The sequence below is a fragment of the Leopardus geoffroyi genome, chromosome A1 (genome assembly GCF_018350155.1).
Source record: "Leopardus geoffroyi isolate Oge1 chromosome A1, O.geoffroyi_Oge1_pat1.0, whole genome shotgun sequence".
Lineage (NCBI taxonomy): Eukaryota > Metazoa > Chordata > Mammalia > Carnivora > Felidae > Leopardus > Leopardus geoffroyi.
Window position 1 is genome coordinate 127287589 of NC_059326.1, and position 14604 is coordinate 127302192.

The 14604-nt window shown below is 37.9% G+C and overlaps 1 protein-coding gene across 11 annotated transcripts in view; it reads right to left on the minus strand.

Moving 5' to 3' along the window:
- PDE4D (phosphodiesterase 4D) overlaps nt 1-14604 on the minus strand; it is a 1416267-nt gene that overhangs the window by 342929 nt on the left and 1058734 nt on the right. Inside the window, exon 1 of one of the 11 annotated variants that reach the window (XM_045493975.1) lies at nt 4355-4620. The exons of the other annotated variants lie outside the window; for them this stretch is intronic. Coding sequence (XP_045349931.1) covers nt 4355-4443 — 89 coding nt within the window. The 5' untranslated portion in view covers nt 4444-4620. Of the gene's footprint in view, nt 1-4354; nt 4621-14604 lie in introns of those variants that run through there. 11 annotated transcript variants of the gene reach the window in all.

A 14604-nucleotide genomic window follows, 5' to 3' on the forward strand; every position in this document is an offset into this window, starting at 1 on the left:
CTCTAATCCCTGAACCTTCAATTCTTTCTCCCTTATTTGGTGGTATTTCTCCTCACTTACCCTATAGAATTAATGGAGATGAGCTGTGGGACAGTAAAAACAATAGTTATCACATCTCTTACATCTGAAAAGCTTTACACAAATGCTGTGCAATAGGAGGCATGAATGTGGTTCTTAGAAAGTTATATCCCAGTGTATTGACTTGTTGGTGGCACTCATTTCCCCTCCTAAGTCCTGGGTTCCAGCCTGCTTTTCTAGTGGGTATTGCTAGGCTTACTTTGACAACGACTGAGGTGCTAAAGCTCAGGTTTTAGTCGTAACACAGCAGCTGAGACCGCACTCTCCTCTTGTCCCTGCTCATGGCTGCCTCTATCAGATGTCCAGATCCAAGCTGCAGATCTAAACATAGATTTGTAAGAGCACAGGGGATGACTTAAGGTCATTGATGGTTTTTTGTTCTAGTACATGTGGCTTTTCATGACTCTAATATCACTTGTGCTTTTGTTTCTTCATCTGATTGTTAATTATCCTTTCCACTGATCAGTCTGTTTCACGTTAAAAATATTTACTTCTTAGCCCTTCTACAAGAGGTACAGGTATGTGCAAATGAATTTAATGAATCACCTATTTAGCAGCTCTGTTAAACCGCTGGGGGAGCAATGCTGACGTCGATGTTGAAACTACCGGCAAATAGAGATTTGGAGATTTTCTGAGAATCCCAATTATTTAGAGTATTCCATGACCCCTGTTAGTATAAGAGACAAGAAAACTAGAACTGCTTTCTGCTTCTGGCTTGTGGGATGCTAGGCGAATCATGTCTGTCCTAAATGTACCTTGGATGGCTTTCTTTTCTATTTGCATACAACCACCCCAGAATCACCACATAAAATGTTTGTGTGGTTTTTTTCTTCTTTTTCTTTTAGCATCCCTTTCTGAGAAGACGGAAAGCAGAAAGTTTTGTGAATTGTTCTGGTTGGAAGACAAGACCATCTCTTGAAGGGTAACTTTCTATTTAAAGTTTCCTTGAACATTACAATACTTTCAAACAATAGCAATTAGATGAACAAAATGTCCTAGTGTTGTTCCCTTGGTGAGCTGGCAGAGTCCATCAACCTGCTAATTCTTAGCTCCTCATTCTTTCTTTCCTTCTCAGATCATTTTCTGTCCAAACTTTTAGGTACTATATTTAAAACTCCAACATAAATTCACACGTTATTTCTTCAAACCCAATGTGAGGAACACATCATTCCCTTTTCACTCTCCTCAAAAACATATATGAAAGATGTGGCTCTAAGTAATAATTGGCACTCATTCCATATCCAGAGAGGAAAATTAGTCTCCTTAGTGTGCAATCCTCTCTTTCTCTCTATCAAATAAAATGTGGCTTCATACACTATATATTAATCATATTTGGCTTTTTAAAAAAATGTATTTTGCCCACAGAAGACAAAAATTTTGTCACTGCTGAAAAACTACTTTCAAATATATTTTAAGCATTGTTTAAGTGTCTAACATTGTACTTCTCAGAGATGAAGAGTCATCCAATGTATATGATTTGCTCTTACTTTAACAAATCAGACTCTAACTGAATTCCACAGATTCTAGGCTTGGCTTTCCTTTGCCCTGAATGCTACAAGAAAGTGAAAACAATGCCAAAGAAAACTATTCCAGATTAAAGGTAAGTGTACCATCAGTATCATGCATTCATGTCCATTCCATCTTCAAAGAAAAAAAATTATATTATACTAGACACATTTCAGGATTTTACAGAATATGAAATATTTTTCTCGAGCCAGTAGTCTTGTAAAGGGGAAATTCAATGAAGAAAAATTAGCCGATGTCCAGTTATTTCAGTCGCTTTAATAGTAAAATCATATCCAAACCCTCTCAAGGGTCAAGATAAGCTTAAGGTACTTCCATTTTTTAAGGATCACATATGTTAAAAAATCAATTAAAAAATTTTCAAAAACAAGGTTGCAAAATTGTGGGAAAATTTAAACATTTATATTAGTTTAACACCTTTGAGCCCAGGAATGCTAGGCAATACAAATGTGCCATTCAGAAGATAATTGTAGAATTTAAGTGTGTGTGTGTGTGTGTGTGTGTGTGTGTGTGTGTGTGTGTGTACACATACATACCTATATTGATTCACAGTGCATTTGAGGTGGTGTGGCCTGTTAAAGTTTACAGTTAGATGATAAATATCTTTTTTCATTATTGTCAGTACACTGCTGTGGCTGAATGCATAATCTTTTTGAGCAATGACAGACCTCTGAAAATGTGAGACCAGAGCGGTCAACTGGCCTCCGACTTCCCTAACTATCTCCTGAACCCCTGGCCTCTGATAGGCCCTGATTATTTCAACAACTTGGCTTTGCAAATAAAGCAGTGATACCAACTAAGATAGTACAGCAAAATGCTTCATCAAATATGAATTAATAGCACTCCTGTCACATGTAAGGGAGCCCCTAGCCTCAAAGAATTTATAGTCCAAATAGAGAGACAAAACAGGACCCAAAGAATAGTGAAGACAGTTCATGCATATAATTTAATTATTACATGGGCAATTTGCATTCACATTAAAAGCCTATCAATGAGGGACAAAGTCTCTCAGGTGCCAAAGTGGATTGGTCCATGATGGTGATTCGGGATGTCACTCTTACCTCTTGTTATGAAAGAGGCTTGTTAGAACTAAGAACCTGGGCTGTATTTCGGAAAGGATCAGAACTTGACCAACAGACAATGAAGATAACTTTGCCAGACTAAGGCAAGTTGCATAACATATCTGCAAATCATACAGTAGAGCTTACACTGCATTTTTTGAGATTTCTGAAACACTAGTCCAACATGCTATTCCTTTCACACTACCCAGTAGTTAGGCATGTATGACAGCCTGGGAATTATTATCAGATCTCGATGATGAGGGGAGTCTAAAGGCCACCATCTACTGGAAACATGCACTGTAATGTTACATATCCTTGATGAGCTTACAACAATTATGAACATGCACATAAGAAGCATGAGATCCAAATAATAAGCATGAGATGTGGATTGATTAGAATGTAAAATATATAGTAGGGCATATAATTTCTAATGTTGAACCATATACGTAACTGATAAAGTAATATAAATAATAAAAATACATTGTATTTATTTTGTTTTGAAATAGAAATAAATGAAAGTCCTACTTACATTTTTAGCTGTCAACTTTTACTTATCCCTTGTCAAATTTTGCTTCTGCATTGTTACTATAGGTGAAGTTCATAATTTGATTTCTCTGATTTTACAGTTCCCTACTAAATTCCAAGGGCACTATCTTCCATACTGCCTAAAACAAATAATTTCCTTGAAGTATTTTAAACCAAAATTTGAATTTTTTTATGCAAGTAAGTCAGAAAGTATTTTAATCCAACTTTAATGCATACTTCTATATAGGCCTAGAAATTTCTAGATGTTACATTTGGTCTAAATAAGAAAGACATTCTCAAGATTTTGCAAAACAGTTTCAACTGTATTTGCCCTTCCTGAAACAGCTTTTACTGCTACTGACTAACCAATCAGAAACAAACAAAAAAAAGTGTGAAGAATCAATCTTTTCCTTGTAAATAGCTAGCATACTCAAGCAAAGAAGGGAATCAAAGATTTTTCTGTCTTCTTTCTTTTTTCTAGTTGTTTGGTTAAAATAAGCTAACTTGGATGTAAAACAAAGCTGTCATTGACACATTATTGAGGTGGTGAAGTGAAGATTCTTCATGTGATTTCTGCAGAAATCCTTAGAAATAAAAGATTAACAAAACTTTGACTTTGATTTTAGGGGGTCTAATTCTCCTGGACAAGATAATTATCATCTAGGTCGCAGAGACAGTTTCCACTTTTCCACGTGAATTTGCCCAGAAACCCTTAGAGCATGAGAGTAGCATTTCCTTCCTTTGCTTGATTGCCTGTTTAATCAAACAAGACCCCTTTCCTGACATTTGAAGGATTCACTGAAAGTTAGTATGACCAGTGTAAGGCTATATTAACTCCATGAGGTATGTTAAGACCCTTGTTTTCCAGATATGAGTAATAGGAATGTTGTTATTTGGTTTTTGGGTTTTTTTTAAGTTCACCATTTGACTCTCAAAATCAGCTTTTAGAGTTAGTCAACTTCCTGCTATTTCTCAGGTTCCCACACACCCCAACTATTTTAAGGTTCATTTCTTTGTCACTCATATTTTGCATACTGCCAAACTAAAGCATGTTACAAGTTACATAGATCGACACAGGGAAAAAGAATATTTGCAGGGGGAGGGGGCTAAAGCCATAGAGACTGATTAAAAAATTCTTCCCAGCTACAAAAAGTAAAGAGTGATACCTGTAGGACTTTGAGAAACGCAATCTTGTTTTGGCTCTGGGAGGTTGTCCTGGCACTGTGACTCCCTGAAGATCCCAAAGAAAAGCCATTTGTAAGGAAAGTGCCAGGATCGCTGGAAACTGCAGAAAGTCAGAGTTGGTACAGGGCCCGGGGGCCAGAGGGCCCCGCCGCGCGGAGCAGGAGGCACAGGAGGCACCGGTGGCTGAGTGAGGGCATTTCCTCTGTGTGGTGGTATGCACTGACAGGGAGGTGGCAGCCTGGCTGAGGCAGGGGTGGAAGGGATGGCCAGGACTTCCTGCTGCATGACACTTACCCTTTGCGACAGAGCTTGCTTCACTCAGACCTTATCTCATTAATAACATGGGAAACACTCTCTCACAAATTTGCTTTTAAATATAGTCCTGATTAAACAGCAGAGTCACATGGCACTCCTGAAAAGCACAACACACACACACACACACACACACACACACACACACATGAAAAGTATGACTAAATGTGAGCGAACCTTTGTATCAAGTGTGAAGTTTAAAGAAAATGTAAATGGAGAGGCTTTGTTAAAAAAGAAGTGATTACATATCTACAAGGGGGAAATTCAACAAAGATTACTACATTTCACACAACTAGCTGCCTAATATAATTTTCCTTATTCCAACTTCTCTTAGAAACAGGGATGGACATCATTATTTGCAAACCTTCCACAAGGATTTAATCGTCTTCAAATACCAGCACCTCCCTGCAAGTCAGTGTGAGAAGAAAACAGGCAGATCACTTTCAAAGCTGTTGGCAGCTTTCCCCTCAAGGAGGTGGTGCGTCACCTTGGAGAGTCAATTATAACGCATGACTTTGACAACAAAGATCAATTTTCTTTTTCATTTTCTATTCCCTAGAAACATTTCTTAACTCCCTGATAAATCCCTTGAAACAACTTTTGTTCACGTTAAATAAATGATGAAAGCCAAACAGAGTCCTTCACATGTTTTATGAGTCCAGCACATCTCAGGGAGGCATGTATTTCAAGATACTGTATGCAAGGGGTCAAAGGACCCCAATGCCATCATCAGTCCTCACTGCAGAGTGGTATTTCATGTTAACAATGCAACATAATTCCATCAGTCCCTGTCCAAACACTGCCACACGGGTGACCTCAACTGTAAACCAAGGCAGAACTCCGCTTCTCCCGGATAAGATTAGAGAGGCTTGGAGTGCCCAAGAGTGAAATTTAACCCGCTCTGAACGGGACAAAATTGGCCAAGAGTTGAACTTAGTTATCATTGCCATATCTGCCAAATTTTGCAACCCAGATACCTCAATCTATTGCTTCCATACCCAGGGGGCTCCAAAACATTCATGGAATTTCTATAAAAGCTCAAGTAAGCAAACAGGACACTTATTTTCACAACAGCATCCAGCACATCAAGGGTTCTTGAGAACACTACAGGTTCCATATCAGCTTTGTGAATGAGTAATAGAAAACATTTCTATGGTTTCACCTCTTTGTTATCTGACAGATGGGCCACAAGAGTGCGTGAGTGAGAGCTGACCAAACAGCAGCAAACTTGGAGGAACCAAGAGTTCATAAATAAACACGTTCTCTCTGAATCAACCAACAGTATTTGAACGCTTCACGAACGACAGACACCTTTTTGCATTTGTATACGGATTCACATTGCACAAGAGCAAAATGGGTGGCCAGCACCCAGGTAGTTTTGAGAATGACTGAGAACGTGCCTATACCTACAGGAGTCTGCCCTTCTTGGGGTATGAAATTCCAGCTTTCATTATTTCATTCTTCTGTACTATTTAGTCTCCAGGTCAGGGCAGCTCTTAGAAAATGCAAGCACTGCCGGCAGAGTTAACAAGTTGCTGAACAACTTTGTATCTGGTAGAGCAGCTTCATCAGCAACTGAGGTCAGGCAGTGTAGGAGAATTGGGAGTTAGGAGGATGTCCCCAAGAGCAGCTGGAGCGGGGAGGGGGAACACAAACATGCTGGTGAGCAGGAGGGGTAGGTAGCGCTGGCTAAGATGAGCCTCTGTTACCTCACACCCAACATGAAACTCTCCTTCTGTCTGGTGGCGTTTGGCATTTTAGAGGTGGAATAGCCTCAGTGTTTTCTGATAAGAAAAGCTGCAGTCCACACATACAACTTTGCAAGCGAAAAAAAACATGACTTCACTGCTACCTCGAATTATACTTATCATGCCAGGGCGGACCCCGTCTCCCCAGAGAGGCTAAAGCCAGTCATAGGCATTTTGGCTAACATAGGTCTCTGTTTCCATTTCAATTTACATTAAAATTTTTTAATTTATTTATTTTTAATATTTCCTTCTTTTGAGTTTATTTGAGAGAGAGACAGAGAGAGTGAGAGTGCGAGAGAGAGAGAGAGAGAGAGACACAGCATAAGTCGGGGATGGGGCAGACAGAGGGGAAACACAACCCCAAGCAGGTTTTGCACCGTCAGCACTGAACCCATGTGGGGCTTATTCATGAACACTGAGGTCAAGGGTCGGACGCTTAACCAACTGAGCTACCCAGCGATCCTTCCAATTTACCTTTTTAAAAGAATGTTCTGTTAATTGATATCTAACTGATAAAACATTAGGGCATAGTAATAATGCAGAATGAAAATACTGTGGAACGCCCAACTTTTTCTAAAAGCAACGCAATAAAGGAGATGCAAAGTTGTCTTTTTCATTACTGCCAAAGCATTCCTTCTTACTTTTCCCCCCTGATTCTTGAGATCAGACAATTAGAATCTTAAGCAGGATAAAAACAATGTAAATGTAAATGTAAAATTACGACCAGGGAAATGGACAATTTCATCCTTTTTTCCTAATGTGAAATTGGATACAGGTACAAGAAGTATCTTCCAATGTTAATGTTATTTTTTTCCTTAAATAATTCCTTACCGCCACCTTTTCATTTCTTCTGTACAGTTATACATGATCCCCTCTTAGGTTACCAGGCCTCAGCAAGGTCATAGAAATAAGCTACTTATTTCTGATATTAATCATGAGTAAAATTAAGACTTGATTTCAACTATAAATATCAATATCCTTTTGAAGGATTGGCTAGTCTTTATAGACATGAGAATTTAGACAACCGGAAAAAATTCAAATTAAAAATTAAATAATAAGAAGTCTGCTAGGATGAACCTTTGCTGTCATTTATATTTGAAACAGTTGTTTATAATTTTCACTGCACATGTACTAGATGGTAGGAAAGGAAATAAAGTAATATTTTGATTATTTTGTCATTGGTAAACACTTATCTATCCATAAAAATATTACCAGGAACGGATTATTCAGTGGCAGAGAAATTCCATCCCGGGACAAACCCTTCTTCTACAAGTTGGAAACTAAACTTATAAATCCCTGGGAAAACCAGATTCTGAGATCTAAACTTTGCCACCATCAAACTGTGATCCAATAATTTCTAACATCCCTCAAATCTGAACAACATGCCCACCTCCTGCCAATAATGTAGATGTTATGCTCTGCAGGTCTAAATAAGGCATCTTACTTGCCTCCTGAGTATTTCTGGGATTTTGGTTCCAAGATTCCAGATGTTACAAGTGGCAAATTTGGGGTTTGTTGTCTGACACAGACACTCAGCATTTCCTTTATAGGAGATAGCAACCATGAATCAAATTGAAACTCCCAAATCTAAAAGTGGAAAAATTTAAACATAACCCACATAGGCATTTGCTTACAATAAGTCACTATTTGACAGGTGGGGGGTTGGTGAGCTGAACTTGAGAGAAACAAAGAGTTACATTAGTGGAGTTGCATTGTGTTGAAATACGTTGCCTCAGGAAACCAGAGCAGGCAGAGATAGGGTCCAGGATAACGTATTTTGAAATGGTAGCTGGTCACAGACTTAAAGGTAGCACAAGTGAACTCGGGAGCAAGCAACCTCACTTCAGGTTCATTTATCAGCTACCTCTGACAGAAGTCCATTGTAAGAATTCTATTTCCAGGGTGATCCATTGCAAAAGAATGTGCCAAAAGGAAATTTAACAAGGGGACTTGCGCATTTCTGTAAACTAGTATTTATTCAGTATCGGCAACTGTGGTTTTTATTACATTAATGTAATATCAAAATCAACTATCGATTATGATTCCAAATGGAAATGCTGCAAAATACTGCTAGCATTTGCTTTGATCCGCCTTCAAATAGTCATTCTAAACCTTACATGTGTCTACTTGATTCAGAGGTCAATTCTTCCCTGTTCTAAAATGGAGAACAATTATTCTAGAAGTTGTAACACTAACAGAATGCTAACAGAACTGACAGTACCCGTACTCTTAAGACCATTAGGAAAGCATTCTCTGTGTTTTAAGCTGCTACCAATGCATACTTTATTCATATATGTCTCAGTAAACAAACAGAAATAAAATGTAATTAAAGAGCCAATATTACTAACACATAGAATAAAACAGCTGACAAGACGCAATGATAAAAATCAGAATGAAAGATAAATAAAACTGGACTGTGAATCCAAATACTGTACTATATACTTAAGGTTCTCATCTACATTAGAATATTTTAGAATTCTTTTTAGCAATTCAGACATAATTAAATCAAGTCCCTTTTAATCAAAAAAGCACTGAGGTCCTTGTAAATACTTGAGCAAATGGGGTTGAAGGAAAGAAATCAAGGAGAAAAAAATGAGAGGGAAGGGAAATACATTCTATGTTTATTAAGTATCTACTAAATGACCCATAGAGTCCTAGGAGACTTTTCTAAGTAGTCAACAGGAAATATACCGAGAGTCAAATTATTTTAAAATTTGGAATTAACATATGCTAATCATTTGAAATAAAAAAATAAACACTATGTTTTAATATGTAAAAAAGTATTCTTGGGTTAATAATTGTCCAATTTTCTGTGCATAAAGTTTTTAAAAGTCAGAAAATTTTGTTCTTTTCAATATTGTATCCATGAGTGTAGACTGAGAAAAATAATAACAAACAAACAAACAAACAAACAAAAACCCTCTCTCCTGAGGTCTTAACTGGTAAGAGAAAGGACAGATTATGGAATTTCATTTTGAAAGCCACTTCCTCTGACAAGCCTTCCCTGCTTTCCCGGACCAAGGGAAGTCTCCATAGTACTCTGCACTTTCTTCTTATCACTGTCAGCACATTTGTAATTACTATTTATTTAACATCTAGCTTCCCTGCTAGACCTAACCATTGTAAGGACATAGACGATGTCTGCTTTCCCACTGAATGCCCTGTGCCTAGCAAATGACCAGAGAAAAAAAGTCCCAATAATGTTTGTTTAATGAATGAACAAACCAATAACATCAGGGCTTCTTGAAAATAAGATGCATCACCTGTATTATATTTTTTCTGTGTTCCCAAATAGGGGCGAAATATTTTGCTATGGTAGGAGTTATTTATTTTCTTTTTCCTTACATGTTCCCTCTGACAAAGCCATAATTGTAGCAAGAAATAAATAAATAAAATAATAAAACCAGAAAAAAAAACATACTGTCACTGTTATGAGCAAATGAATTACAGGTTTGTCCTCAGACTAGTTTTTTTTTTCTTTTTTTGGCTTAGTTTTTGATGAGGCATCATTGGGAAAATATGCAGGGCAGTCCTGATACAGGGTATTAGAGGAACAGTCATGCCATCAGCTTGCCCTGTGACCTTGAGTACTGCTGCTTGACCTTGTTACGTTTCATGTCTCATCCAAAGGAAAGCTACTGTGAAGAGGTTTTGAGAGGAATGTAGGGTAATTTATGTGAAAGCTTCTTGAAAACAACCAGACTAGATTTTAAGCACCGCTACTCATAATGTTAAGCTTTTGGTCTGGTAGAAAAATTATTTGTATACTGTTAGAAACACTTCCAGTTTTAAAAATTTTACAGTAAAATGGGTCACCTCATAAACATGGTAAGTAGGAATACCATTTTACCAGTTGCAAAAGGGGTATCAATCTTAAATTTTGATCAGTAATTTTTTCTCCCATTTGAAATCTTCCTATGATAAGTATAAAAGGATAGAATATTTTACAAGTTAATCTTTCAACAGAATATTAAACTCTTACTTGCAGGATGAAAACCTTCTATTGGTTCTGCTGACTAGAAGTAAATAAAAAAAATAAGGGGCAAGGAATTCTATTAAACTAGCTCATGGAATTTTTACAATTGTTCAAAAATCCTGGGCTTCCCCTAAATATAGGAACATTCCCATTTACTTTCTGAAAACTTGGGGGATCCTGCAGACAGGTTGTTTAACTGAAAAAGCATTTGCAACACTGATTCCAACCCATGCTGTTCTCATTGTTGACCACATACCAAATAAGGACAGAAATGGCCTCTTTTCAGCTTTTTAGAACTATGTTAACAAACAAGTAAAAGCAGTGGTGGAATTACCAGGCTGAGAAACAAAATCCCTCCCTTGGGAGAAAGAAAAAGACCCCAAATACCAAGAATCTCTAAATAACAACAATCTCATGTGTTCAACTTTGGCACTGTGCATTTTTTCCATGACAGCGTTCAATATCTCGCTAAATCTGGATATCCATTTAGCGGAGCCAACATTCATAAATATTCCCATTCCTGGGTACTTAATGTCGCCCTTGTTACCCCCAGACTCCCTTCCTCATCCTGACACTCCTCATGTGTTGACTGAGTTTGTGAAGCAAAGGTTACCACAAGGTCAGAGTATACTTTTAGAATTCCATATTCTACTATGATGGTATCAACCACTAATTTGGTATTTATTCTATGATAAAGGCCTAGCATTCCTTTTATTATCCCCATAATACTGTATCTATGAGTTTAGTTGTATTTTTATTCTGTTTTAGGACAGAAGAAAAGGAGGCTTAGAAGGTTGAAGTAACCTGCCCCTATGATCATACAGTCACGGAAAGGCAGATCTGAGATTAAAATCGGGGTCTTCCCAATTATAAAACCTATGCTTTTAACCCAAAAAGACCTAGAATATAACTGAGGAATGAAGGAATGAGGGAGGTGGTCCCTTTCTTTGGAGAGGTAAGTCATGGAGGAAGTTTGGGATTTGCATAGAAAGAACAGGCATATGCACAATAGTTACATAATCTTATTTCATCTTTTTCTTTTTAACTTTTTTTTTTTTTTGAAAGAGAGAGAGAGAGAGCAAGTGTTGGAGAGGTGCAGAGTGAGAGAGAGGGAATCTTAAGCAGGCTCAACACTCAGCACCGGGCCTGATGCAGGGCTCGATCCCACTACTCTGGGATCATGACCTGAACAGAAATCAAAAGTCAGATGCTCAACTGACTGAGCCACTCAAGTGCCCCTAATCTTAATTCTTCTTAACCAACTTTCAGGCAGACATTATTGTTGCCATCTTATAGACAAGAAACCTGAGGCTCACAGAGGTTAAGTAGCTCAGCTGATACCAGAAAACTAACTAAGGAGATGTGCATCTGAGTCAGTTTTGCTTATCTCAAATCTTGTCTCCATGGTAGCTGGCTTCCCCAAGCTCTTTAGATCCCTAATTCCAGAGCCTGGAGACTGAGGCTGAGGGCAGGGCTGCATGGGCTCAGCTGTGATAGCCAGAGAGTTACAGAGGGAGCAAGAGAGAGGAGGCCTGCCAGAGGATGGCGAGACTTGGGGAAAAGTGACAGTGTCAGAGGGTTCGAATGCACCACTTACCACTTCCGTGCTGCATTTTCCCTTTGCATATTTTACATCAATACACACAGAAACACTTTTCAGTCTGTCTAACCAATGGTTGCAATTCACTAAGGAGCTAAAATAGAAATCTGGGTATTTCAGTAACAGTGAAAGAAAGAATGTGTATTTATGTTATTAGTTTTTTTATTTTGTAACAGGAGGCACAAAACTTAAGGTACCATTTTCTAGCCATACCTCAAAACCACCTAAGGAATTTATAACAGACATTTATACAATTATGGCATTAATAAGAAAATAGGACACATCCTGGCCCTTGTTTCCACTGTTATCATTAATTTTAGTTCTACTGGTTCAGTGGAGTTTAATGAGCTTCCCGTTTGGTAAGTGGTAAATGATGAGCCTTGAGTGAAACTCTGGCTTACCTCTAAATTTTGGAAAACAAGCCATTTCTATGTATATATACATGTAATTTTGAGAGAGAGAGAGAAACAGAGAGCATGTGGGGGAGGGGCAGAGAGACAGGGAGACACAGGATACTAAGCAGGCTCCACGCTTTGAGCTGTCAGCCCAGAGCCCACTGCAGGTCTTGAACTCGAATTCATCAACCATGAAATCATGACCTGAGCCAAAGTGGCCACTCAACCGACTGAGCCACCCAGGTGCCCCATGCCATTTCTAAATAAGTGACTTCTGTTAAATTCACTGCCTTTAAAATGTAGAGGTCAAGTGGAGAAGGAACAGTTGTGCTTCATCGGTTAGGTGATATCAACTAAAGTCATCTATTTATAGCAAATTCTGATTCAAATTTTGATTTAAATTGTATCTATAATAGTTTGATATATAGGTTATACCTAACTCTTAAGGGAATGAATTTACCTATGACAATAAAATAAGTTGCAGTCAAAGAAACAAAATCATAGCTGCGGGTTTTTAAGCAGTATTGAATATTAGATAACGAAATGTTTGGGGAAGTAAGTATTTTTCTTGATATTCTAAGTGACCTTAACTAAACCACAAAGTCCTAAAAGATGTGGCCTAGTAAACTAGTTTCCATATGAAATTTCGTTCAACAGCTAACTCTCCCTTCCTCCCTCCCTCCCTTCCTTCCTTTCTTCCTTCCCTCACTTCCAACTTCCCTCCTTTTTCCCTTCTTTCCTCCCATCCACTCAGAAATACATATTTGACATCTATTATGTGCCAAGCACTATGCTATATACATGCTAACAATCAATGGTGAAGATAATTATGCCCAAACAGACCTCAGAATTGAATGAACCAAAACCGAAACTTCAGGCTGATGGGAAATTGGACTGGGTTGACATTTTTTACAAGTATCAAGGAAGTAGGAAGAGAAAGGATATAAAATATTTATAGAATTGGAAAATGGCTTGAGGTCTTGTTTATGAAAAAAAATGAGTATAACTAAAGAGATGGTAATTTTTCAGATGATCAACATTAAAAACACATCAAATGAGATATTTTAGGTAAAACACTTTTCACAGCAGCTGGCCCAGGGGAAACACTTCTCCAACAGTCAATTCATAGAACTATACGAAGCTGGGAGGCTTGCAGGAGAGACACATTTATAACGAAGTTCTTGTTTCATGAGTAGTGCCAAGCATGGGTCTAAATCAGTGCAAGGTGGTTGGGCATAGAAAAGAAAATGGGACCTGGTCCCTCTTGAGAGAGATTTGCAACTGGGAAAAATCTCACCTCATAAAAATGTCATCTCTGTAACCTATGGTGGTTAATGTTTTCTCAATAAACTGTATCAGTAGTGCTCACAACATTAAAGCTGACAAACTGTGCCCTGGCATCTTTTACAAAGAGAAAAATAAGCATGCCATAAATAGGGCAATCAGCCTTGCAGTAGTCCAGAATGAGCTGAATTACAGATGTTTAAGACACAAACTTGATTGGGCATATAAAACTTGTTTCAGAAAAAAAAATGTAGACTATGGTTCTTGCCATATCAAAATGAGATTTTTTTTTTCCAAAAGAGTAATATGAAAATTCTCAAAAATACATAAATGTTCCAAGAATTTTACAGTGAATACCAGGGTACCTACCACTTAGATTATGCTGGTAACATTTAAGAGACTTTTTTTTTTAACCTTTTTTTTTTTTATTTTTATTTTTGGGACAGAGAGAGACAGAGCATGAACGGGGGAGGGGCAGAGAGAGAGGGAGACACAGAATCGGAAACAGTCTCCAGGCTCTGAGCTATCAGCCCAGAGCCTGATGCGGGGCTCGAACTCACGGACCGCGAGATCGTGACCTGGCTGAAGTCGGACGCTTAACCGACTGTGCCACCCAGGCGCCCCAAGAGACTGTTTCTTAACAGGAGATTATCACACTGGATTTGAACAGTGAGAACTGTTCTATTATAATACTATTCATCTGAATAATATTTATAGATTGTAAATTATGTTATACCTAAGATACAAGTCTCTATGCTTTAACATCCAATCTGCTTTAAAGGCTGGACTTTATACAGGCAGAGAGTGTGGGTTGTTTCTTTCTTTTTTTTTCTATGTAATATAAAGAACATAGTAAATGTGAATCCCTATATCTCATTAGCAAAAATAAGTTATGGTAAAATGTAAACATTAAAGA